This window comes from Ammodytes marinus (genome assembly GCF_949987685.1).
Source record: "Ammodytes marinus genome assembly, chromosome: 4".
Classification (NCBI taxonomy): Eukaryota; Metazoa; Chordata; class Actinopteri; order Uranoscopiformes; family Ammodytidae; genus Ammodytes; species Ammodytes marinus.
In genome coordinates, this window is record NC_137233.1 from 26279526 (window position 1) to 26306511 (window position 26986).

Below are 26986 nucleotides of genomic sequence, written 5' to 3' on the forward strand. Positions count from 1 at the left end.
TGTGATTTTAGATATCCATGTCGAAAATCCACTAAGCCAATTCTCTGGATGATGTATTTTATTAGGATGCATGATTTTTATCCCTGAGTTTGTCCTCAATGTTCACAGTAAAAAAAAAAAAAACATACCAGGGGATGAGACCTGATTAACAGACAGATACTTTACATTTTTTAATATTATTATTTTAATATTAATAATATTTTTTTTAAATCTTAAACCTTTCTAAAAGAGCATACACCTTTCTGAGGTTAGAATTTGATTGTGAATTATGTATTTATATATACAAAAAATAATGTATTACTAAAGAGATCAGAATCATCTGACCAATGGTCTACACATATGACGCATAGACTACGCAGTTGGCGTGAACGAGCGCGCATTACGTCCGCGTCCACGTACGACCTTGTTTTTGTTGATGTTCAATTTGAGTGCGGCTGCGCGCTGCTCAATGCTTTCGCCGTTGCTGACGCGACTTGGCAGGAAAAAGGAGAGTGGTGAACCCTCTGGCAATAGCCAGTGAGTCTGTCGTAACTAAATTGATTGAGCGGCCGGAGTGGAGCATTGTTTTGGAGCCTAGGACAGTATTTCAGCGACGGTCCTAACCTGCGACTAACCAACCTCTCCCGTATGTGATCGCCCTTCCTCCTCGTCGGACGCCGAGGGCCAAGGAACAAAATAGCATATCGCCATTATATGATCCAGTGTCTAGCGTCACTTTTACCCTCCATGTGGGTGAGGGAACTCTGTGTATCAGATTATGGCGAGAAAAACAGTTAGCAGGAAAAGGAAGGCAGGAGAGCCCAAGGACCAACAACAGGTAGGCGGAAACCGGTGCAGATCCATGTTAGCTAGCTAGTCAGTTATCTTAGCATGCTAATTAGCACTGGGTTAGCCAGGTTTAGCTGATATAACTCAGACGCAACATATTGGTGACTTTGAACACTACAATTTGTTACATTATAAGGACAAAACAACATAATCATTTTAAACGATAATACAACTGTTTCCGTTTGAAAGTCAGTACGCTAATATTAGCACGTTAGCCAACGGCAGTCCGTTACGACCATGGCAGCTAAATTAACGTTAGCGAATTGGCTAGCCCCTTTCTTATTCGGGCTTTTATGTAATTGAAATGGCCAATAGATAACATTACGTTGGTAGTTAACATTGACAGTAGCATGTTCGGCTAAGCTCATCACTTGTCACCCTTTAGTCACCCGATAGACCAGCGCTAATCATAGCTGACAACTGAATTTGCCGAGGTATGAGGCACAGCTGTAGCTATGACTGTAACTTCAACGCGTTAACCAACAGCTGGTTAACCTACATCCAGACTCACCGCAGGTCGGTCTGTCCAAGATAATGAAATTGTCATTTGCCTATGGGAACTAATAGCATTCTTCATCAGCATGAGGATCTCCCCTACACAATCACTACTGAGCCCAAGTGTTGACACCGGAAACATGCTTTGATTTCAAACTATAAGTGGTTGTCAACAACGTCAAGGCCTGTCTCGGACATGTAGGGCCAACACCATTCACCAGTAGAATTAAACCACGTCCAGATCCGTTTTTCGTTGTATGTATCACTCAGACCAAAATAAAACAATACCAGATAAAACAAATATATATATATATATTTTCAGGTACTAGTTCGGATCCACCGATTCCTTTGAGATCCGGGGACTATATACTTTTTGGGTTTTTCCCCCAGCCCCTTTGACCCATATACACAATGTATGGAGCAGTTTTTCCAGGTTTAATCAATAAATAATTATCACATATATTTCTTATTATACATATGTTAGGATTAGGAAAAGGGAATGTTGTTCTGGAATGTCTCCAAACGTCTATGCTTTCAGCATGCAGCTTTAAATGGCCCAAAAGACTGACTTTCTTGACACTTTTTGTATTTCTTCTTGTAATTTGTAGGTATTCTAAGATATTATGTTACCAAGTTTAGTTATATGTTAAAACCTGTGAACCTGAACAGAGGTATGAACATTGTGTGAATTACGATTCCAGCCCCTCAGTTTTGCGGAGGATAAATGGTTGAATTGATGGATAGAAAAAAGGGTGCCTGACATGACTTTGCTTATACAATTTATTTTAAGACATTTGAGGGTGTTTTTTAGTTCATGAAAGTGTTTCTGTTGTGTTCCTGGCCAGTGATCATATGGCCAGTACATCTAAGGAGGTCTTTTTCTGACTATCAAAATACCTCCATTATAAAGACAGTCAACAATACTGGCCTACTTCAGCGAGATGTACTATCAAATTCAATGTTGTGTGCAAAGGCCTGTATTGTCCCAGTGTGATGAAGTGTCAGGGATGGTACTATGCATGTGCGTATTTGCTGTAATACTCCTATGATCCACCGTATTGAGGGGATGGGCATGGCTAATCAATATGATATATCAAAATATATCATTTTGATATGGAAAAGAAAAAAAATAGATATCATTTGATTTATTATTTTAAGAATTATTTGACCGTTATATTCATACCATTAATCAACTTAATTGGAGTCTAACTTCCAAAAATCTACTCTTGACTTTCTTCTCAGCTGGGCTGGTGTCAGACGCCACACAAGCGAAGTCGTGTATCTTGTTCATCACGTCATGCCCAGCAGTGGTGGTGCAGTCGGCGCTCGGTGGTGTGTGCCCTCCGGGGGCGGGAGTTCAGGCCTCAACAGCAGCATGAGTTCAGACTCCAGCGCAGCCTTCGGGGCTTTGCAGCCGGCAGACTCCCTGGCATCCTCAAGGAGAGGGAGTTCTCCCTGGGGCGACTCAACAAAGTCTTTGCCTCACAGTGGCTCAACCACAGGCAGGTGGTGTGTGGGACCAAGTGCAACACGGTAAGGTGCCATTTTGTCATATTTTTCCATTTTTAGTTCGGGGAAATGTTGATTCATTGAACACAGAATACAGTGAGCATATACTTAAACTACAAATAAATCCCCCCACCCCACTCTCTTGAACATGGAGTACACTCACCAAAAACAAGAAGAGAATAAATAATTGAATACAAAGTCAACAAGAACACCACTCTTAGCTGTACATCTCATTTTAGCTTTTTATATAATCTGTTATTTTGGGGTAGTGTTGGACAAATCTCAGTAGGGTTTTCCCCTTGGACATTTGTTGAAAAGGTGGCGCATTTCCAGAGTTCCTTTGTACTGCCATATAGTGCCTCCTCTAGTAAGAGTAAGATTGTATTTCATAAGAATAAATCAATTTAAATTTGTTTGGCTGAAACGCTCTTTGTTCAGACGAGGTGGTACTCTTTCTTTTTAGAACTTTTTTGAAAATTTGGTTTGTGCATGGATCAAATTTTAAGGAAATGGTTTGGGGAAGAAATTATTGGGGTGGTAAATAATTTATACATGACAGAATGTCCAAGCAGATAAGGGTTTTTCAGTTTTGGTGACCTCAAGATGCCATCCCTGCACATTGCTAATTATGTAAACCTACAGTGGCTTGCAAAAGTATTCATACCCCTTGAAATGTTTTACATTTTGTCACGTTACAACCACATATGTACATTTATTTTATTGGGATTTTATGTGATACACCAACACAAAGTGGCGCATAATTGTGAAGTGGAATGAAAATGCAACGTGGTTTTAAAGAAATGTTTCTAAATAAAAAACTGAAAAGTGTGGGGTGCAAAAGTATTCAGCCCCCTGAGTCAATACTTTGTAGAACCACCTATCGCTGCCATTACAGCTGCAAATCTATTGGAGTATTTCTACAGACTGATATATTTATTGCCCATTCTTCTTTGCAAAATAGCTCGAACTACAGATTCAGCATCAGATTGGATGGAGAGCGTCTGTCAACAGCAATTTTCAAGTCTTTCTCAATATTCTCAATTGTTTTTAGGTCTGGACTTTGACTGGGCCATTCAAACACATGCCTATGCTTTGATTTAAACCATTCCATTGTAAATCTGGCAGTATGTTTAGGGTAGTTGTCCTTCTGGAAGGTGAACCTACACCCAGTCTCAAGTCTTTTGCAGACTCTAACAGGTTTTATGCCCTGTATTTGCATCTTGCTATGGGGATGCTTTTCTTCAGCAGGTACAGGGAAGCTGGTTAGAGTTGATGGGAAGATAGATGGAGCCAAATACAGAAAACCTGTTAGAGTCTGCAAAAGACTTGAGACTGGGGCAGAGGTTCACCTTCCAGAAGGACATCTACCCTAAACATACAACCAGATCTACTATGAAATGGTTTAAATGAAAGCATAGTCATGTGTTAGAATGGCCCAGTCAAAGTCCAGACCTAAAAACAATTGAGAATATTGAGAAAGACTTGAAAATTGCTGTTGACAGACACTCCATCCAATCTGATGCTGAATCTGAACCTTGAGCTATTTTGCAAAGAAGAATGGACAAAATATATCGGTCTGTAGATGTGCAAAGCTGATAGAGAAATACTCCAATAGATTTGCAGCTGTAATGGCAGCGATATGTGGTTCTACAAAGCATTGACTCAGGGGGCTGAATACTTTGGCACGCCACACTTTTCAGTTTATTTATAAAAAATAATTAAAACCACGTTTAATTTTCATTCCACTTCACAATGTTGCGCTACTTTGTGTTGGTGTATCACATAAAATCCCAATAAAATACATGTACGTATGTGGTTGTAACGTAACAAAATGTGGAACATTTCAAGGGGTATGAATACTTTTGCAAGCCACTGTACAAGGGCCATAAGGCTATGGTAAACAGAACACACAGTTTAATATTGACTGAAATGTTTAAGGCTCAGCAACTCAAACTTTAGATCATGGTACTATGTTTGATGTATGTTTGTTTTTTATTTAGCTTTTTTTGATTTGATAAATCAAATCATGCATTAGCATTTCTGGAAAATAACTATGTTGGAGTTAACATTAGGGTAACATCAAACATTCTGTCATTTAAATGCTTCTTTTTGCTGTATATTGTCATCCTAGGCATTTCAGTCAGATCACACTAACATTTCACTTAATAATTTGGCTTCAGGATCTTCATATAACGTCTGAACCTGGTTAGGCTCACCGGATGTCTCTCTCTTTCACCCGCAGCTTTTTGTAGCTGATGTCCTGACGGGGCAGATCACGCGCATTCCCATGCTAAAGGACAGGGAGTGTCAGAGTGGAGGTTCTGGGGTGGGGGGTGCCGTGGTGGCAGGGAGGCAGTACCAACCCACAGCAGGCTCTCGTTCCCGGCTGGACCAACAGGGCTGTGGGATCCACGCTATTGAACTCAATCCCTCCGGGACGCTGCTAGCCACCGGAGGAGACAACCCCAACAGCCTGGCCATCTACCAGCTGCCCACACTGGACCCCGTTTGTGTCGGAGATGTAAGTGGCTCGGGAGAGCTTTGTGTGTGAATGTTTTTTGTGTTTTGTACTTTCTGTATATCTGTGTTAAGGACCCCCTCCAAAATTAGATGATTCATCTCAAAACTACGGTACTGCGACCCGGCAATATGTCACCAATGCAATATGTAATATGTCACAGTAACCTTTGACCTCCTAAATCTATTTAGTTCATCTGTGATTAAGAGTGGTCATTTGTGCAAAGGTTAAAGAAAATGGACGGCCTGACGAATGTATGGACAACCTGAAAACATAATGCTTCCGGACGTCGGCTATCGCTCGCGCGGAGGCATAACAACTACAACGAGTTTTATGGTCCCCAGAGGATTCATTTGAATGGCTTTTGTGATTAGATTATTTATATACACACTGCCACAGTCTGTCAGATGCTACACTTGTTCAGCACTCTTAACACAAAAATGTAGTGATTGGTTACCACCAGCCTGCTTCCAGACCCCTCATTGTTGACCACATTTAGGATTTTCTCTTTCATGTAATTTCAAATATGGTTGGTTCAACTTTATTTTTATTTTGGCCAGCCACTGTTTAGCGTTAGGTGTTCAGTGATTCAGCCTGAAACATAAAAGGTTGTGAGAGACTAGTTGTTGTTGTTTTTATATAGTGGTCATTTGTTTTTCAGGATGGTCACAATGACTGGATCTTCTCCATAGCATGGATCAGTGACAACATGGCTGTTTCTGGTGAGTTGTCTCTATGAGTTTTCTCATTCCAAGTTAGTCCTCTCTAAATATCCTGATAACAACGCTAGGTGTAATGTTTTTCTAATGTAGATATGTCATGTGTGTTGCTTTATCTAGGGTCTAGAGATGGCTCCATGGGCCTGTGGGAGGTGACGGAGGAAGTCCTGAGCCATGCAGAGCGCAGTCAGAACAAGGAGTCAGTACCCTCCTACGCCCACATCTCCCACCGTGCCCTCAAGGACATCCCGAAGGAGTACACCAACCCCTATAACTGTAAAGTCCGTGCTCTGGCCTTCAACAACAACCATAAAGTAAGCTTCTGCTGTGAAACTACATTCCTCTGTTGCCAGGGAAATATATCCTACAGGCCTTAAATAAACTGAGGGTCGGTTTATACAAGACTGGGTCAAACATACGTCTTTTACAGTCTATGGAGTACCTCATACTAAAAAACTGTGGTTAAAGGAATGGTTCAGTAATTTTGAAGTGGGGTTGTATGAGGTACTTAAAGGTGCAGTGTGTAATATGACATCATCAAGAAAGTTCTAGAATGCAACGCTCCCTGGGTAACCCCACCCCTTTCGGATAATAACAGAAGCTACAGTGGCCTACAAGAACAATTCAAAATTTTAAACAATGCACCTGATGACATTCCAACCATGACGCTTCCAACATGGTGGCGCCCATACCTTGGTCCAAGGTATGGAGAAACATGGAGATATATGAGACCCTTTCTAAGGGAAACAAAAATAATTCAAATCATTTGTTTTCAGCTATTATACACTAAATTAAACGTACTAATGGATATTATAATTATTTTCTACCAAGTCTGCTATGAAAAAAAAAAAAATCCCAAAATTCTACACACTACAGGTTTAAGCATAGGTGTGTGACCTCATGGAGATGGAGATCAGCGCAGTCATTATAAAGATTTCGGGGGAGAAGTTGCTGAAGCAGAAGTCAGCCTTCTACTGTTGCAAAAGGGGACCAGAAGAAAAAAATAAAGGGTTGTCTGGCGTACCATTGAACTGATATTTAGGTTTTATGTTAGCATTTATATAGGAGGAGAAAGACAGTCTTTCTTCTGTCCATCTTTGCAACAATAGAAGGCTGACTTTTGCTACAGCAACTTCTGCCCCAAACTCCTTATAGTGACTGCGCTGATCCCCATCTCCATAAAGTAAAACACTAACTATGCCTAAGTATCCCATAAAAACCCCACTTTAAAATCACTGAAATATCCCTTTAACGATCATTTGCTAAATTCTATAGTTGATTGACAGTATCTGTTGTTTCTGGGTTTTGCCTCATCTTCAGTTATTTTCATCTGTCTTTCCTTGTTGTTTATCCTCTTTCCAGGAACTGGGTGCTGTGTCCTTAGATGGTTATTTCCACCTCTGGAAAGCTGAGCACAACTTGTGCAAGGTAAATCTCACAATACACACTCTTACCAGTATTTAGGGTGTGATGCATATTTACGCTTCATGCTAACGTGATAAATTACAGTTATCTTGAGCAGAGTATTAAAATATGTTTTACAATGCCAGGAATAGTAAATACCATTCATATATTTCAATATTCTTCTAAAATTGTTAAATTTTTCGTACACTTCTTTTTTGAATGGAGTGGAGTTATATTGGTTAGCTGTGTATCTTGTGTGATCAACAATACAAAGGAGAAAGGCCACTTGGACACATTTTTTCCCCGAAGCTGACGGCAAAAATAAAATAAATCTTCCCATGGCGGTTTCCTTCTAGATACTGTCCACCAAGCTGCCTCACTGCAAAGAGAATGTGTGTCTGGCATATGGACAGGAGTGGTCGGTGTATGCTGTGGGCTCCCAGGCCCATGTTTCCTTTCTGGATCCACGGCAGCCTACACACAGCATCAAGTCCGTCAACTCCAGAGAGAGGGGCAGCGGTAAGTTCAACTTTTAAAAGAAGCTAATGGCACAGGCAAAGTGTTAAACTCCTTCAGTAAGAAGTTTGCGCATTAAATGCTTTTTTTTTTTTTAATTATCATTAAAGTTGCAGTTTGTAGAATTTATTGGCATTTTTCAGAACAGACTTGATAAAAATTATGGTATGTTTTTATTTTGCTTATAATCGCTTGCAAATAAAAGTTATTTGTTTTATTTCCTTACAATTAGCCTTTTAAATCTACCCTACATGGAGGCAGCCATGGTGCACCGCCATGTTTCTATAGTAGCACAGAATGGACAAGTTTAGTAGCCGTAGGTGTTTTTATAGTGGTTGTCCTGGGGAAATGCACCTGTTGGAAGACGAAGAAGAAGTATAAAATAAATAACTAAATACATCTTCTCCTCATTACTTGATATTGTGGAAAGACTTCAGGCAACGGTGGATGATGCCATATTTAATTCAAAAGGGAGTAGTTACCAAGGGAGTGTTGGAATCTAGAATTCTTGCCACTTAATGCTACACTAAATATTCTGATATTACACACTGCACCTTTTTTTTTTTTTAAATTAATTGATAAACATCTGGTTGTGTGCAGGGATCCGCTCAGTGAGCTTCTATGAGCACATTGTGACGGTTGGCACTGGCCAAGGCTCTCTTCTGTTCTACGACATCCGGGCCCAGAGATTCCTAGAGAACCCTTTGAGTCCAGCTGGCGGATACAAGAAGTGCCCAGGAGATGGCATCCTCAAGCTCACTACAGGGAAAGGCTGGCTGGTAATTCGCAATCTACAACACACTTTTCAAATATTTCAGCATCGTAGTTACAGTATTTCTGTCATTTTTGGTCACTTGTCCCTCCTTGGCTGCTCACCAACTGTCTTTGCTTTGCTCTCAGAATCACGACGAGACGTGGAGGAGTTACTTCTCGGACATTCATTCCTTCCCCAATGCGGTGTACACACACTGCTACGACGACTCTGGCACCAAGCTGTTTGTAGCAGGGGGACCCCTCTGTTCCGGCCTGCACGGCAACTACGCAGGACTGTGGAGCTAGCCTCTTGGTCCCGTCGATCGCTCTCTAACTACTTCATCGTCCAAAATTTTACTTCACCAGTCCATCCATCCCTCTCCCTCCTTCGAGTCAGTTGACTCCGCTATCTTTGGTATCCCTCTTGCCTATTGTATTGTCACTCTGTTTTTGCTCACACGTGGACTCAGGAGCATGATATTGCCCCCACCGTATCACAGCTTGTTGCATCTTTGTCTCCACCACTACACTCTCCAGTATTCCTTTGCTCCTTCCACATCACCTTCTTTATTTTTTTTAATGAAAATGTACAACAATTAAGTAGTAACTTTCTCAAGAGCTGCAAAGTCTGCCACTAAAGAAACTCTTAAGAGTTTTGAGAAGCATAAAGACAAAAGTAAAACATGTTCTCATCATTTGTAACCTTAACATCCAACCCGCAGGGATTAGGATATGGTCTTTTGCTAGCTTGTATTTTTTTGTATGTAATGGTTGTGTTAACTGCTGCTTTCTTCTGTGATAAATGGCGGTGTCCTCGTTAAATACCTGTGGAATCTTTTCCTCACTGAAATGGATGGCAATAAAAGAGAGGGAGAGAGGCATGAGGACTCAAGAGACGATGCATTTTGAAGGACTGAACCGGAGTGCCGGATTGACGTTTGATAAGAGAATATATACTGGTTGGAACAGCCCCGTCCTGTCCCACAACAATCACAAAGAAACTTCTCTCTTCTCCTGTCGGAAGTAAAACGAAGAAACCAATCAACAATGGGACTTTGTGTTCATATTTTCCTCACTGAGATGATGTAAAGGAGAAACATTAGGATCGCTACATGCAGTGTTGTTGATCTGCTATGATTTACTCCCAAGAAATGTGTATTTTTATTTTTTTTGGACTGTGATTTGACAGGCATACCCCTGCTGATAATCTAATTAGCTTTATTTGTATTTATTTTCCCCCTTCTCTGTCCGCTCTGTTTGGTTGGTCAGGGGTGTGTAAACCTGCTTCTTTTGAAGAATGTATTGTCTTCTTGCTTATATTCCTGTTCTGTTATCTCCGACCAGAATGCTTTCAGCAGATTTGTCCATAGATTGTGTTCAAATCCTGACCTGTACCGTTCTGATGTAACTAGAGAATTTAGCAAGTTAAGTATCATCAACTTTGATTGATATGGGAGCCTTTGTCTACTGGAGTGAATCCGCCCTCCCGTGATTCTGGGACTCCACAGGAACCATTGAGAGAATCTGCAGTAGCTCAATTTTATCCGCTCAACCATCCAGCGAAAAAGGATGCGAGGAGACAACTTTACCCTGGAGTTATATGCTGCAGGTGCATACATTTGTTTTCACAGTTGTAAAACTCTTTTCACCCCTCTTTTGTGTGTACCAAGGAGGGAGCGATTCTGCTCTTCTCCTTGTTTGGTAGAGGCAGGGTAGGCTTGAGTTACAATTTTGCCTTGCTCAAGTCTTTCTGTGAAAGACGGCCATAGGCGATCATAGTTTTCCTTTTCTACATGGAGCTTTTGTCCAGTTTTCATGATAATGACATATTGAAAAGAGGAACCCCAATTACGACCCAGAAATTTAACAAATAAACCAACACTTTTAAAGTGTATTTTATATATGTCTATATGTATGTGTAAAAATACATAGGGACAATTCCATACATTTTTATGTATATGTCTGAGGAAGTGTGTGGATTGATCTGTCTACTTGGTGATGCCGTTTTTTTTTATACATGCCTCATGAATGTTTTTACAAATGACTGAATCTGAGGATATTGTAAGATATAAACATCTAAAAAAAACAAGCTAAGAAATCTTTAAAAAGAGTAAATAATCAAAATAAAATGTATATTGATGTAATGTTTATTTCTTTCCGTGGTTGAGATGATTGGTCCAATGTTATAGATATTTCCTTGAATTAAAATTGCTTCAGTAGTAGGCCGATTTATTGGGATGTTAGCGATATCCAACCATAATGCTTACGGGACAGAAAGCTTCTCAGTCCGCTACGTTGCATACGATAATCACAACAGAGAAAGAAAACATTTCGTTTGAACTTCACGTCCAACGTCAATGATTATTATTATTATTAGGTAGTTTGATGGTGAGAGTTGGTTGTAAATGACCCATAGTAGAGAGTGGAGCATCCACCGCGGCAGCTTACGTCACGTGACCATCTTGTCTGCTCCTGGCCGAGTGAAGCGTGTTAGCAGCAGGTAACAAAAACATACATTTTCTTATGTTTTTCAAGTTCCGAATGTGTAAATCAAAGCGCTCAAATCACATACTCTAGCGTGTTTTCGTTGAAATAGTTTGTGACTGGCTCCGTTGTTTTGCCTACACGGGGTTGCGGGGGATGTCTTTCGCAATTTTCTCTGTTGTCTTGTTCCCCGGCGAGCAATGTCGGGATGAGATTGTGCTCCGCTACGAGGCCTTTTCCTTTAGATTTAATTCAGCTATGTTTTAAGCTGGCTAGACTGTTGTCCATATGTCGAGGACAAGTCTGATGTAACTGCCATTATCGTTGGATAACTGCGCAGAGCTATAAATATATTTAATACTTTAGCGGGCCAAGTTAGACGTCCATTGGCTATCGACTGTGACCAGATTTAGATAGCATCGTCGGCTAGCCTCATCCCCACTGCATCGTTTCGTTTGTTCGGTATCGACGGTACAGTGTCAGTATTAGCATGTCGGCAGCTAACCCGAGTTCATGCTAGCGAGGACAAAGGGAGTACAGTATCGGCAGCACCAACTCGGTCAGTGTTGAGTCGAAAAGGACGCTTCGAGAATAATATTTGTATTTCGCAACATAGGTAACGTCAGCCGTTACCTGTTATTCCCGTTTGTAGACTAAAGAAATTAGCAACATAACTGTAACGGGCTAGCGTTAGCACTGGTCCAAAACATCGCTCCGCTTGTTTTAGTATTTAACAAACTCTTGAGTAATTGTCAGTTCTTTGTAACCAGGGAGATGTTCATGGACGCGTTTACTTAGCGGAAAATTAAATGCTTGATCAATGTCATTCACAATTGATGTGTACTGAGTTACTGAATGGTTGTTTTGTTGTTGTTTTGTCCGCCACCGTCGATACTCATGATGTACTTATATGTTAATATATATTTAATTATAAACTAATTGTAGCGTCTGTGGTATGTCTCTTGGTTATGAAAATACATCTAAACATTTCACTTAAATTGCATTTAAAGCTTGATCTTCCTTTTCCATTAGCTTTGTTCAGTCCGACAGCCAATGGCAGCAGTGTATTTACCGACGTCACCCAGGCACAGTGAACTGGATTGCTATTGTTCTCTCACATAAAACAAATGGGTCAGTGGGGATATCTGTAGTTATTTTTCTAGTAATGGACACCGTATTCAAAGTTTGCAATTGAAGTTGCAACACGAGCAACCGCCCTTTCCATGCATTAGCAGTTGGAGAAAGCCCCGTGGGTGCATATTGTTGTGATTTGCTAGTGAATATCATTAGTGCTTGGTTATGTGGTATCACACCAGATTTGTAGCAAGTTACATGACTCCGTTGTCAAATTCACTCAGAGAAGAATTCAGCATTTTGCCACAGTTAGTGTCATGCCTAGGATGTGTGTACATGTACTGTGTAATCTCACTAATCTAATTTGCTGTAAACTATCTAGCAGTTAAAGGGGAAGTGCGGTAGGAGATGGGATGCAGTGTTTGTTTTGCCTTGCACTCGGCGGTCTGTGCTGTTTGTAAGAGGACACTTGGGCGCTCTCCCTCCTTGACCTAGTTTTCTAGCAAAGCTGTTCTGTCATTGGTCTACTGTGTGTTTTATAGCCTCCATAAGGGCAGTATTCATGATTGTGCAATACAGCTTAGCTATACTAACAAGGCATATTTGAGGTATTTAACTCTTATTTGTTCTGTGCACCCACACACAAGGGAAAGTATTGAGGCTCTGCTGTAACACGATGGTAAATGAACTGAGTGTGTGTTTTAACAATGGTTGGCTGATGTCACTCATCTGTATGTATTCTGGTCTTCTTTGCAGATTTTTCTATTTTGTACATACAGAGTTTTGTATATACTGTATATGATGAGCTCGCTGGGCGGCGACAAGGCCCGGGGCCCTCGGGAAAAAGCGCTGCCTGCTGCCACTCACACACCTCAACCACAGAAACAAATACAGGTGAGCAACCACCACACACAGGGAAATGAATGAAAGCACACTTCTCCCAGCCACAGACATGTGGAGACGACCCAACAATGTGAATAGGACTGCCAATAAAGCCACAGTGCACATGTTATGTAATAAGATCTCCTGGGTCAATATTGAAAAGTCGTTTTGTTATTTTAAGCCACGTAGTACTTTAATATCAAAAATAGGAGACACTCTTACTAGCCATTTCTTTGTCGTCCATGATTCAAGAAACCAAGCAAACTTTTTTTTATTTACACCAATCCAATCTAATGTAATCCAGTATTCTACCATGTACCAGGCTTTATAATGATACGTTTGTTTTGAAAGCTTTCTAAGAGATATTGATTCAAGTGCATGTTTATTGCTGCATTATTTTGAAATGTCGTTTTAATACTTCCCTCCCCATGTTTGTAGATGGGATTGGCAAGACTTTCAGATCAACAAAACAGGAAAAACTACATCCTCAATAATAAAAACGTATCTACTAGCTACAATGCTACATTTATATTTTGAAGATTATCAACCAAAATGTAACATCTTTTGTAAAGGTAGAATATATTTGGGATTGGGTTCAATTTGACGGGTATACCCAGTGGCCGCTGACTGAGATATACTTTGGTCTTCTCCCTTTCTCCTGTTAACCAAAATGTTACCCTTGGGTCTCTGTGTTGCAGGCTACTGCTGAGCAGATCCGGCTTGCCCAGATGATCTATGACAAGAATGATGCTGACTTTGAGGACAAAGTTAACCAGGTGAAGAGCACTTTGGGTATCTGCCAGACAGACAGAACAAGGCTCACTGTCTGTCTACTAGGCTGAATCAGGGCTGTCCCCTTATCCTATGACTCCAGTACTCTGTGTCGACACAAAAAAAATGAATTTGTGATGCTACGAGTCATGGAGGTGCATTTTGTCATTTGTCCCTGTTTTTGTTGACCAATACACACATTTCTAATATGAGGTGTGTTTTGTTTTTCTCTCCTCCAGCTGATGGAAGTGACTGGGAAGAACCAGGATGAATGCATGGTAGCACTCCATGACTGCAACGAGGATGTTAGCAGAGCCATCAACTTTCTCCTGGAGAGCACCTCGGACATGGTAAATTACTCTGCCTCCTTTATTCTCTACAGCAGTCTTGTATCCTGCTTTTGCTTATTTATGTATTTTTATTTTGGTTCAAAGCTTGTTTAAAAATGCACCTGGAATCTTTGTCATACCAACAAGTCCTTAAACCCTAAAGCTGCAGGCTTATTACCAGTTATTACTTTATTATTATCAAGATGTTTCAGAAGGAACCCCCTTACATGAACTCATTTTCAAATCAAAATGGCCCGCTGTCATGATGATGAATGTTGATATGTCATTTTCACTTTAAAGTCTCTTTCACTACCTAGAAAGACCTGCACAAAGCATTCACCCAACATCACTCGTAGTCTGACCACATTCTTTGGTAATGGCTAACTCTTTATAGCGATTAAAGTGTGGAAACAGTGGACACATTGTTTCAACAAAAAAACATCAGTAACAGGCATAAAATAAATAGGATTATTATAGCCTGAAAACACATGTTAGCCTGAATTAGTTTGAACCACATTTGAAGAACTGGGCCAGAGTGTAATGATCACAAGATTATTTCACTTGGAGAAATCCAAGTCTGGATTCTTTTATTGTTATATTACACACAAACATTCACGCGAGGTGTCATTTAAGGTGCAGATAGTGGACGTTGTTTATTAAAGAGAAGGTGTAAAAATAGCACAAAAGGAGGCAAAATACATGAGCCACAAGGATAAAAACAGAAACATGATACGAGGAATATTAATAACTCGGGGAAATAACGAGAACGCACCACACTAATTGACTATCACAGTGCACTTGTATGCTCTATATAACATACTTCGCATATGTCTTTTCACTTATTGTGCCTGATTGGACATGTTGTCAGAACAGTACAGTTTGTACCTTTGAGTGTTTTACCGACATCTCAATGGCTCTTTGTTTAGTTGGACCTGTTAGGGCAGGACAGCGTATACCTTTATCATTCTAATGAGTTCTAACATCAGGCAGAGGTGTAACCATCCACAGTAACTGAACATATCTGTGCAGGTGGGAGGGGCATTTGAGGAATTTTCACCCCGAGTAAATTTATTAAAGGCCCTGCACCCTGTAGGTTTTTAAGGGCGGGGCCAGAATCGTCAACTAGACAATAAATGGTCATTTTTTTGGTTAAATTGTTTTTTGTCCATTTACTAGTCCTTTTTATCAAGAGACCATAGAAGTTTTTTTTATAACTTTAAATTAATCTGTATCTGTATAAGCCTTACAGTGAATTTAACACGTCCTCCATCAGTATCTACGCAGGTTGGTTCAGGTCCCAAACTGCTGTGTATTCACCAGTGTTTCAGCAGCCCCTGGAGCCTAGTACACAATCACTGTTGCTTTGCTTTAGAAATGCATCTAAAGTGAACTGTTAGACATTGTGCGCCCTGTGAAGACAACTGTATGGATTAAAATGGAATAGGCTCTGTTTTTGAATGGTGGGTGAGAGACAGTTAGACGACAAATTTAGCTGAAATGCATCTTGTGCTGATGGCTTGTCAAACAGGCTGCAGATCCACACTCAACACAATGACAGAAAAAAGGTTAAGAAGAGAAAGTTATTTTCTGTCTTTATTGGTCCCCTTTTCTTAAAAAACATGACGCAACAAGACTTGATTTCAAACACGTGTGTAGTATTGCTATGACTGTGTGGTGACTCGAGTCAGAGTGAGTGTATGAGTGTCAAAATCATTTCTGAAGAATACCGGCCTGCACAGATGGAGAGGAGAGGCTGTAGGGCATTGCAGCCTGCCAGACAGCTACCCATGCTTTGGTTTCCTGGAAATCCAAAAATAGAAAATAGCTGGTTATCCCCTGTACGTAGAAGTCTCTACCGTTATGATATAGACTTCACCCCTCGGATTACATATGCTTCTACTGTCCTTGTCAAGATCATAACTGTCGTAAACAAAAACAATGGTCACTGAGCGAGTTTTCTTGTGCTGTAATAATGAACACACTAATTAACATAACTGTATAATCATATCAGGATGCTGATTTAGGATTTTTTCCCTTAATTTCCATCCGAATATCATACCTTTTTTTTTTATACAAGCCCTCATTTTGATATTTGTTTTTCTTACATAACACAGCAACTGAGTGCACACTTCAGTACAGTACACAAGTTAGTCAAAAAATAGCCCGCATCACAGCTTTTCTGTTACTGTTTCCAGAAATGGGTTTGTCCTTGAGTGTTTGGTAAAGTCTCTTTTATCATTTTCAGCCGAATTTACAATTTTAAACAGATTTTTGACATGTATTTATTCATTCTTTTTTATCCCATTCCGTGTTTAGACCTCGTGGGAGACGGTGGGGAAGAAGAAGCCCTTGGTGAAGGAGGGGCCGTCAGAGAGCAAGGAGAACAAGGAGAACAGGGAGAAGAAAGGAGAGCGGGAGGCCAGCAAGGGCCGTGCTGCTGCTAACCGCAGGGGCAAGGGCACCAGCCGCAGCCGACCGGGTACGGAGGGTAAACTTCTCTTATTTAAATCTGAAGCTTCTCACCGTCAAGTTTCATTACGTCATACCTGTTACTGATGTGGCTTCCTATTCTTATCTATTGTCTGCATGTGTTTCTTGAACACACGCAGCACGTCCAGAGGAGAATGGCGTGGAGGTGACACTGGTGGAGAGGGGTTCAGATCGAGGGCGCAGGGTCAGAGGTGGTCGAGGTGAGCAGGTGCACGTCTAAACGCTGTCGGTACGGCCAACACTGGAGCGGACGTGCTCACTGACTTTTGCGTTTGTGTGAATTCTCCAGGATCAGGATCCAGCCGAGGCCGAGGCAGAGCACCAGCAGGGAGCCGGTTCTCAGCCCAGGGCATGGGGTATGGTGACAAACCACAACCTCACGACATCTTTTCACATACTAGGTGTAAATAAATAAGTACCTGCTAATAATTTAGTTTGTCACAATTTGATTTCTGATTGAGTGCACGTGATGCATGTTTCCATAGCCTTGTGCAGTCCCATTGGGATGTGGCTAGGGTTAGGAATAAAAAAAATAAAAGTAACAAAACCACTGTCAACCACTCCCTGCCCCCTTTCAGTGTATTTGTGTCTAACTGAATGTACATTGTACATCTTCCCCAGGACCTTCAATCCTGCGGACTATACCTCAGAGGCTGGGAGACAGAACACACAAACTGAGGTGTGGGACACGGGGGCTAACAATAGCACAGATGGGACAGGTAAGCTCCCAAGTAAAAAGGCAGTTCTGCCCTGAACAAATGCATTCAACGTATGGAGCAGACAACCCTGTGTACCTCTGTGTGTATTTAATGCAAATGTACATGAGCAACAGGCATCCTGCATCTTGTTTACTCACTTATCCCTGTATTTGACCTTGGTGACTCATATTTGCCTGTCCTCTAGTTCCCTTTAGGGGCCCTTTGGAAGACTGGGCAGCTGAAGATTGGAGTGAAGATGTTAGTGTGAGTTGACACAAAGGGGAGCATATTACATGATAAGATCACATTAAAAAGCGTTGCAGTATATTTCAATCACGGGTTTCTTCTGTGTTTGTGTTTTCCTGCAGCTCTCAGAGACCAAAGTGTTCACCTCCTCATGTGCACCTGCTGCTGAGAATCACATCACACCTGGGCAAAGGTGAGTGACTGGCTCAATGCGCATATCATTCATTAACCCTAATCTATTATTACTTAACTATTCTGTGCAACTAAGTGCTCTGAAGTTTTAGTTTCCTGACATGCAACTTGCCATGATTTCTTCTTGACGGTACCAATTGTTTCTGTTCTAGTCTGGACCTCACCTCTCTGCTGCAGAAGCCTGTGGGTGGAGGAAGAGAGCCACCTTCCTCCTCTTCCTCTCAGAGTCTGGTCTTCACCAACTCCCACCACCACCCGTTACCGCAGCAACAACAGCAGCCGCCCCCCAGCCGCAACACCAGTAGCACAAGCTACGCTCATGCTGCTCTGGTAAAAAACAAAACAAAAATCGCTTTTATTACTGTGCATGGTTTTTTCACACACTTTCATTCATTGATCTGAAATGGGAAAGAATAAAATGCATACACAAAACAAAGACCGGTGATAACACTCCCTTCTCTTGTCCTTGTCAGTCGTCAGTTCTGGGAGCTGGTTTTGGGGATTTGGGCCAGGCCAAAAGGACTCCGGCCAGCGCTGGTGCTCAAATCCTGGAACAGTTGAAGGGTCCTGGCTTGGGTCCGCTGCCCTCGTCCCAGGCGGCGCCTCCTGTCAGCACCCAGGGAGGCAACACCTCCATGGGCCGACTGCCAGGCCTGGGAGCACCTGTACCACCACCCTCCTCATCCAGCTGGGACATAAAGACCCAATCCAACAGCCCCTCGCTGTCCTCGCAGTTCAGCCGTGAGTGTTCAGTGTATACATGTATTAATGTAGGCATGAATGTACACCTATTAGAGGTGTTGACATTTCTCTATTATATGAGCATCACGATGCACACGTGAAAGATTCTGCATTGATGCAGAGACACGGCATAATCGATTGTTTGCTTTCCATACAAAACAATAGACTGGTGTACTAACATTGATTATATGGTCACGGCGGAAGGGACTATAAAGTTAAGACCGGAAGCAACGTGACTTTCCTGCACTGGGGCGAACTTCTTCTATATATATTTGATTAAGGCGAACGTAAGTGTAACTTAGGAAGCTATGGTGGAGGGAGGCAGCAAGCAGCGAATGCTCAAAGACGCACCTGGTATTTTGAAAGCAGTCATTTCTCCCCTCGCTGTCTGAGCTTGCGCTAACTGCTGCTGGACGTTGCGTTAGCAGTTACCTTTCATTGACTGATACTGTGGCGTCAGGGTTAAAAAGAGGTGGTCTAGGGCCTGTATCTCTGTGCAAGGTTTCTGTCAAGATTACAAACACTGCACGTTTCCCCGTGTATTTTGCTTAAACGGTATAAAGTCAAGCTTTGCTACTTTTTATACTTAAATGTGTCCTCTCTGACAAAGTGGTCATGTGCACTGTACAGTAGTCCAGACATGTCGGGATGCAACACATTGTACTTACATCAAGAGTCATTTTGCAACAGAATTGTTGACTGATGAATCGTGAGGCCAGTGAAGATTCACTCCTCCTATACTATACCTAAGCATTGTCTTGTGTGCAGGAGAGTTTGGCCTGCAGCCAGAGCCTTCTCTTGTGCTGAGCCAACTGGTTCAGAGGCACAGCGGCCCCTCCTTGCCTCTGGCGCGTCAACCCAGTCCTCCGTCGCAACAACACATAGCCCCCGCTTCAGCCTCTCCTGCTCCCCAGCACACCAGCACGCAGGCACAGGCAGGCCCGCTGATGGCTGCTGCCGGTGCTAAACCACCTGCCCCCAGTGCAGGGCTGGACCCTCAAGGCAGCAATACACCACAGCAGCAACGGGCACAACTCAAAGGCCAGAAACGAAGGATACCTCCCACATCAAAGGTAGGCCATGGGTGTTGATTTACGGAAAAAGTTGGGGTTGCAATCGAATGCACACAGCGTTACTTATGATTCCTTACCAAATACAAGTAGTTGAGAATGTAATATCAAGATCCTAGAGGCCTGACCGTGTTCCCTTTCCTCCACCAGATCCCCTCCACGGCGGTAGAGATGCCGGGCTCGGCTGACGTCCCCGGACTGAACCTCCAGTTTGGAGCTCTAGACTTTGGGTCAGAGTCGGCCATGCCCGAGTTTGGAGTTGTGGACAACTGTGTGAGTGCTGCATCCAGGGAGTCCACGCCGGCCCCTGTCTCAGCACCACCTGCACCAGGACCAGGGACACAGTGCCAGACCAGCCTGTACTCAAAACCGCTCAGGTAAATAAAAGACAGATATTATCAGAGGACTCAAGGCAGCTAAAATGTTCATCCTTTATTACCTAGCTTACCAAGGGGTTTATCTGTACTTCCTCATCCGTGCTTATGTGTTGTAATAACTTGTTCTTCCTCTCTCCTGCTCTTGTCTTTCAGTGAGTCGCTGGGCAGCCCTCTCTCGGTGGCCCTGCCTCTGCCCCTGTCGTCATCAGAGCCAGCATATCACTCCACCTCAGTGGCATTGCCCAGCCTCACTCCCTCCTCATTAGGGACAGCCAACTCCACCATTCCCCCCTCCTCTTCTTCCACAGCCTCCAGCGCCTCCTCTTCTGTACCGCCCTCCTCTCACTACTCCACGGTGGGGGGGAGCTACGATGGGACCATGCCCACTCACACGCGCATGGCCTTTTGCCAGAGCAAAGAGGCTGCGGGGCCAGTCATGGTGAGAAGAAATAAACAACAGAAATGCTCATCCTGCTTTTAGTCATTGAAGTTGACTGAGATGAGAAATCATCCAAATAATTTTTTTACTTGGAACAAATCTATTTTTGTTGCAAGCAGTTCAGCCCGCTGCAAAGCAGGCAATCACAATGCATATCAGATCCTAGTTGAAACAGCATGACACTGATTTATGTCAGGTCAGCAGGTCCCATAGTGGCCAGTTCCACGTTGGGAAACAGTTCTTGATTGCATGAACTTAGTTTGTGTGTGCATTTGTTATCCGTTTGTTTTCTAATTACCTTTATACAAATGTGTTGCCATTGATTCCTGTCCACAAAATATGCCCCCCTTTTTAAAAAAGGGTTGAATATTACCTTTTAATTAAGTGGATGTGTTAGTCCCACAAAGTCTCCCTCTTACTGTGTGTGTTTGTTACATATATATTGATAGTCACATAAGCCCTGAGCTGTTTTTCTTCTCACCAGAATGGTATGAATGGTGTAAGGACCTCTGCTGCTCATGACAGTAAGTTGTCGACCACTGATTTATTTGTTCAATTGATAGTAAATTAAGGACAGCAGGCAGCCCACTTTCTTTGGTTATGTTGTTACAAATGAAGACCTTTTTCTTTTGTGACCCCTCTCAGCTTCTTCAGCGTCCTCCACACCAAAGCCGGAGTCGCCGTCTCTGAACATCAGCACCAACGGCCCCTCAGCACCTTCCTCCCACTTGCCCACTAACATGTCTGCACACAGCGCCGCCACACACAGCCTGGCACAGGACATGCCCTCAGTCAGCCAACTCAACTCACTCAACAGGTGAAATACATATGACCTCTTTGCAAAAAATGCAACCTTGAAATGAATCGCCAATAATTTACTACCTAGCCTAGTGGTTAGCTGCCAAATGCATGAATGAATACATAGTAATACTTTCGTAAGGTTAAAAATTGCCTCTTGCATCCAACAAAAAATGAAGCATAGTAGTTGGATTGCGTATATTAGTGGTTTACAAACTAAATATATAAAATAATCGTATGAAGCTTAACTGTGATCATCACTGTGTCTTTTCTGCTGTCACTCTACAGCCATGCCAACATTCATTCCTCAGTTTCAGCTTTGGGCTCCAGTTCTCACACTGTAAGTACCCGACAGGCCTTTTCGGTAAGCATGATTGCTAAGACTTAACTGAAATGTAACCCATCTCTCCCTTCCTTTCCGTCCTCAGTACACGAGTGTTGACAACAGCAGCATGAGCTCACTGGCTCCCTCGTCTGGCTCCTACGCATCCTCTCAGCACGCCGCCTCAGCCCTCCACGCCACACACAACAGCATGAACAGTAGCAGTGGCATCAGCCACCTGGCCAACATGGTCAACATGGCCAACATGGCTAACATGGGCCACAACATGAGCAGCGCAGTTGGTGGTATTGGTATCGCCGGACTTCACTCTGCTGCCTCCAGCTCAGCGCTTGGACTTGGCTCCAATGGAGCTACTGCCACGTCCAACCTCTCTGCACCAAGGACCACACCCCTGCTCTCCTCCACTGGTATACACACACACACACACACACAAGTTGACCTATGTAACTTTTTGGGGTATTGCAATAGACCTACATTTATTTCCTAGAGACTTTGCTTAACCATAAACCATAACTAGTACTTCTCTAACCCCAACCCCAACCCTTACCATAACCTAACCCTAAACTAAGCCAGTAACCTCTGACCCTAAAATCAGCGTTTTTCTAATTGGTGACAAGGTTTTTGTCCCCATTTGCACAGGGTGTCCTCAATCCCCCCCCCACCTCAGACATTGCGGATGTTAATGTTCATGATATAAGTCCAGATAGTTGGAATTGTTGTTGTTTTATTCACATGAAAGTTAAGTAGTGGGGGCGGGACCTGATAAGCCTTTGGCTTCTCCTGCCACCCTTCGGACGATAACACAAAGTAATGTGTATGAATATGCAAAGAGAAAATTGTGTATTGTGTGTAATTGTCCGGAAGAATAATATATATAAAAAAAAAAAAAAAGTATATGCAAGTGACTGTTGTTGTGACATTGTATTGACAGGTAAAGCTCCTCCTAACCTGTCCCAGGGAGTGCCTCCTCTACTACCCAACCAGTATATCATGGGCCCAGGGGGGCTGCTGCCAGCATACCCTGTAAGTAGCCCTATACTCTCTGTGGTGGTTTTGTTTCTCCTGAAAAGGAAACAGAGTATTTATCAATGGCATCAATCAGTTGGGATGTCAAGAGGCAAAGGTCCTGTTTTTCTCAAACCTCGTACCAGGAACTTTTAAATGTTTTTGAAACAGTCTAATTTATGCGCGAATAATCATCGATTACCTGTAATGGCAAATGAGACCATTAGTGAAAAGCATGCTATTTTTATATAGCTGCAATAAATGCCTTTGCACAGGTCCAATTTAACAAGGAACTTACAAAACTATTTATGCCAAGTAAACCGGAACAGCCTGTTTCCCGAACAGTACTAAATCAAAGTTTAATCTCCCGCATATAAATAAATAAATAATCCCATCGCAGTGCATCCTTCGCTGTCTATAACTCACTTCCTAAAAAAAACAAGCGCCACCGGCAGGAGCTTAGACGCTGGTGTCGTAAAAAGACTATCGGTTTTATCCAAGGGTGCCGCTTAGATTAACAAAAACTGAATGTTCCTCTTAAATTACTTTAAAGCACTCATATTTCTACTGTCCTATGTGTTTAACAGCAGATCTATGGCTACGAGGACCTCCATATGCTCCAGTCCAGACTGCCAATGGTGAGCGTCTCAAACACTACTCTCAGCAGAGCTCTTAATGTCTTCTCCAGTCCTCACTCAAGTCTGGTGTGGTTGTTGTGAGGCTTTTTCTCCTGATCCTCCTCTGTTCTCTGTTAGCCCTCTTTGCAGGATTACTATGGAATCACATTCCCTGGCCCCACAGCGACTCTCTCAGGCAGAGACGGAAGCTTAGCCAACAACCCCTACTCAGGTAAAACACCTTTAGCCTTTGCCGGCATTGTCTTGAATCCTAAAATCTAGACTGCGCTCCAATACCTATACATCCCTCCTATTTATTACGGTAGAACAAGATTTAGGATGTCCCAACAATAATTGTGGTCAAAAGCAGCATGTTGAAAAATACCCAGATGCCATACTACAGTACATCAGGTTGTCATTTTTAGTGTGGAAATCATCATGCTGTTTTTGGTGATTCTGACCCACAATCCACTGTGTGCACCGGAAGTAACGTTACATCGACTGAGCGTCCGAGTGAAAAAACAATCAGCAAATCAACGTATATATAAGCTAGAGGCAGGTTCAAGGCGTGATGTCCGGAGGAAATAATTAAGTAAAAGTATGTCCCAATGGTGTTCCTTTCTGCATGCAAACTCAGTACTTTTTATATTCAGCTGTAGTATGTAGAATAGTAACCAAAAGGAGTATGCGATTTGGAACACGTGGCTTGTTTTTTTTTTCCTCACACGACATCTCTCCCTTGTAACAGGTGAAGTCACAAAGTTCGGCAGGAATGACTCCACCTCCCCGGCCCCGCCCACAAGCCTATCGGCCCAGCAGCCTCAGCAGGGCCAGAGCCAAGGCCAGAACCAGGCCCAGCCTCAGCCTCCTCAGGCCCAGCCTCAGCCCCAGGGCCAGCCCCAGCACCACAGCAGTCAGCAGGCCTTTCTGCCTCCAGGCTACAGTTACACAGGCCTGCCTTATTACGCCGGGATGCCCGGTGGCGTGCCCAGCGCTGCTGCCTTCCAGTATGGCCACACCATGTTTGTTCCTCCCGGGGGACCGGCCTCGGCCAAGCAGCACAGTATGGGTCTCGGACTGGGAAACCCCTCGGCTAGCCCCTTCCAGCAGCAGACACAGCAGCAGCCCAGTGGTTATGGCCAGCACACCTTCAGCTCAGGTTAGTGAGCACACCCATGAATTTACCTTAAAAATAATGTTTACACTTTGGGGAAATCATTTGATTCTGGGTTTAAGATGGAGTCAGCGATTCTGGAGACCTCCTGTTGTTAAAATATATTTTCTCTATCTCCTCACGATCCCTGTCCCTTCCTTTGTGCACTGAGAAAAAGGAAGAAACAATCTGGTGTTAAAACACAGCCTAGGCTATGTAAACTGGCATGTTGCAAGCTACACCCCCTTTGTTTACAAACCCTTTTTTATTTTACTAGTTTACACAGCCTAGGCTCTATATTAACTAAAATTTTTCTTTAACTCACTGAATTTCCCAAAAAGTTGTCTGACTCCACCTTTTGAGAAACTCCCCAATTCTGAATGTCAATACTTCTATTAATTAATCTTATTACTGTCTATAATATAATATCATTGCCTGAACTCTGAAGTTGATATTTTCCTGTGCAGGGTATGAGGAGCTGACAGCGGGCCCGGCAGGAGTGGACTACAGTAAAGGATACAACTCCTCACAGGCACAAGCCAAATCTAATGCTACTGGTCCTGGGAAAGGTACGAAGAAAACACGCTTTCTTATACCTCCATATATTATAATTAATTGTAATTATAATATATAAATGTTGTTACTGTCATTCCGCTAGGTGTCTCAGTGACATCCAGTAACTCGGGTGTGCCAGACATCAGTGGAAGTGTTTACAACAAGACCCAGGTGAGCCCTCAAACACCACCAACATGTTTTTATACTAATAAATAATCAAGTATGGATTTTAATCAGTCCTCTACCATCTTGTCTGCAGTCTTTTGATAAGCAGGGATTCCATGCGGGGACCCCACCTCCCTTCAGCCTGCCATCAGCACTGGGGGGTCCGGGGCCTCTGAACCCTGGAGCAGCTCCTGGAGGCTATGCACCGGCCCCATTCCTCCACATCCTGCCTCACCAGCAACCACACTCACAGCTGCTGCACCACCACCTAGCTCAGGATGGACAGGTAACATCTTTAGATACGTTTTCAGCAGTTGCCCAGGGGAGGGGAGGGGGGGGGGTTTCAAATGCTAATAACACATATGTCCTTCAATGTTCAGGGTGGTCCTAACCAGCGTGGCCAGTCCAGCAGCCTGCAGCAGAAGAGCCAAGTCAACAAGTCGAGCTACGGCAGCTCCCCCTACTGGGCCAACTGAGATGGCAACGTCTACAGTGTTATGTGTGTGCGTATGTGTACCAACACATAGCACCACTCCTGCGTATGTGACTGACAAAAATCAGAGGAACGAACCATTTTACAACACAAGCTAAAACACACACTACCACCCACCCCTCTCTGCTCTGTATATCCCCTTTTCAAATTTATGGCTGTTGTATGTAAAATATATTTATGTATGTATTTATACAGTATATATGTATTGGTAGGACATAAAATGTGGTTTTATGCATTTTGTTTTTATTTTGAAGGACATTTTATTTCAACAAAAAAAAATGTGGAAAGACGAGAATGCTAAATCATGGAGATGAAGTTGATGAATATACTTGAACACAAGCATCTTGTGATGTGGATTTTTTTGTATGCATACATGAATTGAGAATGGTGTACATAGAGTCTACACATCATTTTCACGGCAAAGGCCTTTTTTTATTTTAGAAGAAATGCGTTTTTGTAACTTTGGTCTCCCGCATCTGTGAATCCTTATAATGAGGGTGACTTGAGTTGATAGCTTGACTTTTACTTTTTAACCCTCCATCTGTCTTTTAATCCTCAACTCTTACTAGTCGGCTGGTTTCTCCAGCCAGGCCTTGGATTTGATGTCATTCTAACATTGGTTTAATCCTTGTTGTCCAAATTAAAAGTTATGAACAGTTTCTATGGGTCTGGCATCAATATTTACCTACTACATTGCTTTTCTTGTTTCAGACCCACACGTTTCTTTCACATACAGCATTGTGACAACTTGTTCCCGGTCTTACAATGCAGAACAGTGCAGGCAAAGATGTTAGTATTGACATATCTGATCCAATAAATGACCTAAGGAAGGATGTCCCTGTGCAAAACACATTGAGGACTGAGTATGTAGGTCAGCGTGTTCCAAAATGCCAGTCAACAGGTTGTGCAAGTTCAGGCACCAGTATCAGTGAAACTTAATGTCAGTGGTGTTAATATCTTAATCTAAATTTACATTTGTCTGACTGAAACACGTGCAATCTAACACAGGACCGTTTTCAGTTAATACAAATTATTGTCCAGAGTGAGTCAAAACTAAAAGCACGCACAGAGCACTGATGCAATCCTATCCAACAATCTTGTAGTAAACAGGAACCCTGAAGCATCTGATTCGATGTCTATAATAAAGAAATAATGCATTGCATTCATTTTATTTTTTTGACAACACAAAAGCAATGACTGAATTTATACAAAACTGGATGTCACCACATCCATAATCTAGTCTCCGACCAAGTGTTTGTTTGGAAAAAAATAGGATACTTCATATCATGCCTGACCACTTGGTGTGCAGCACTACGTTAGAG

At 42.6% G+C, this 26986-nt stretch overlaps 2 protein-coding genes across 4 annotated transcripts; both read left to right on the forward strand.

Moving 5' to 3' along the window:
• The first annotated feature begins 459 nt into the window (after positions 1-459).
• On the forward strand, positions 460-10882 carry dcaf12 (DDB1 and CUL4 associated factor 12). The gene is made up of 9 exons (XM_080026912.1): positions 460-817; positions 2566-2856; positions 5075-5353; positions 6012-6072; positions 6190-6383; positions 7432-7497; positions 7830-7992; positions 8590-8768; positions 8890-10882. Exons 1-9 carry the CDS (start codon positions 758-760, stop codon positions 9046-9048), a joined length of 1452 nt encoding a protein of 483 aa, XP_079883038.1. The 5' UTR covers positions 460-757; the 3' UTR covers positions 9049-10882.
• A 319-nt stretch (positions 10883-11201) lies between these two features.
• Positions 11202-25773, forward strand: ubap2a (ubiquitin associated protein 2a). Of its 3 annotated transcripts, none has more exons than XM_080025596.1 (27): positions 11202-11242; positions 13057-13194; positions 13881-13958; positions 14193-14303; positions 16599-16770; positions 16892-16972; positions 17062-17128; positions 17394-17491; positions 17676-17734; positions 17839-17909; positions 18061-18238; positions 18382-18649; positions 19418-19722; positions 19870-20096; positions 20250-20535; positions 21020-21059; positions 21181-21352; positions 21622-21673; positions 21762-22083; positions 22608-22699; positions 23269-23319; positions 23437-23530; positions 24047-24457; positions 24919-25020; positions 25110-25177; positions 25266-25457; positions 25552-25773. In XM_080025596.1, exons 2-27 carry the CDS (start codon positions 13099-13101, stop codon positions 25645-25647), a joined length of 3789 nt encoding a protein of 1262 aa, XP_079881722.1. In that variant the 5' UTR covers positions 11202-11242; positions 13057-13098; the 3' UTR covers positions 25648-25773. The 3 variants fall into 3 exon arrangements, with proteins under 3 accessions (XP_079881722.1, XP_079881723.1, XP_079881724.1); XM_080025597.1 differs by having other exon boundaries at positions 16599-16761; XM_080025598.1 differs by lacking the exon at positions 11202-11242 and adding an exon at positions 11774-11785 and having other exon boundaries at positions 16599-16761; positions 17062-17173.
• The last annotated feature ends 1213 nt before the right edge of the window (positions 25774-26986 follow it).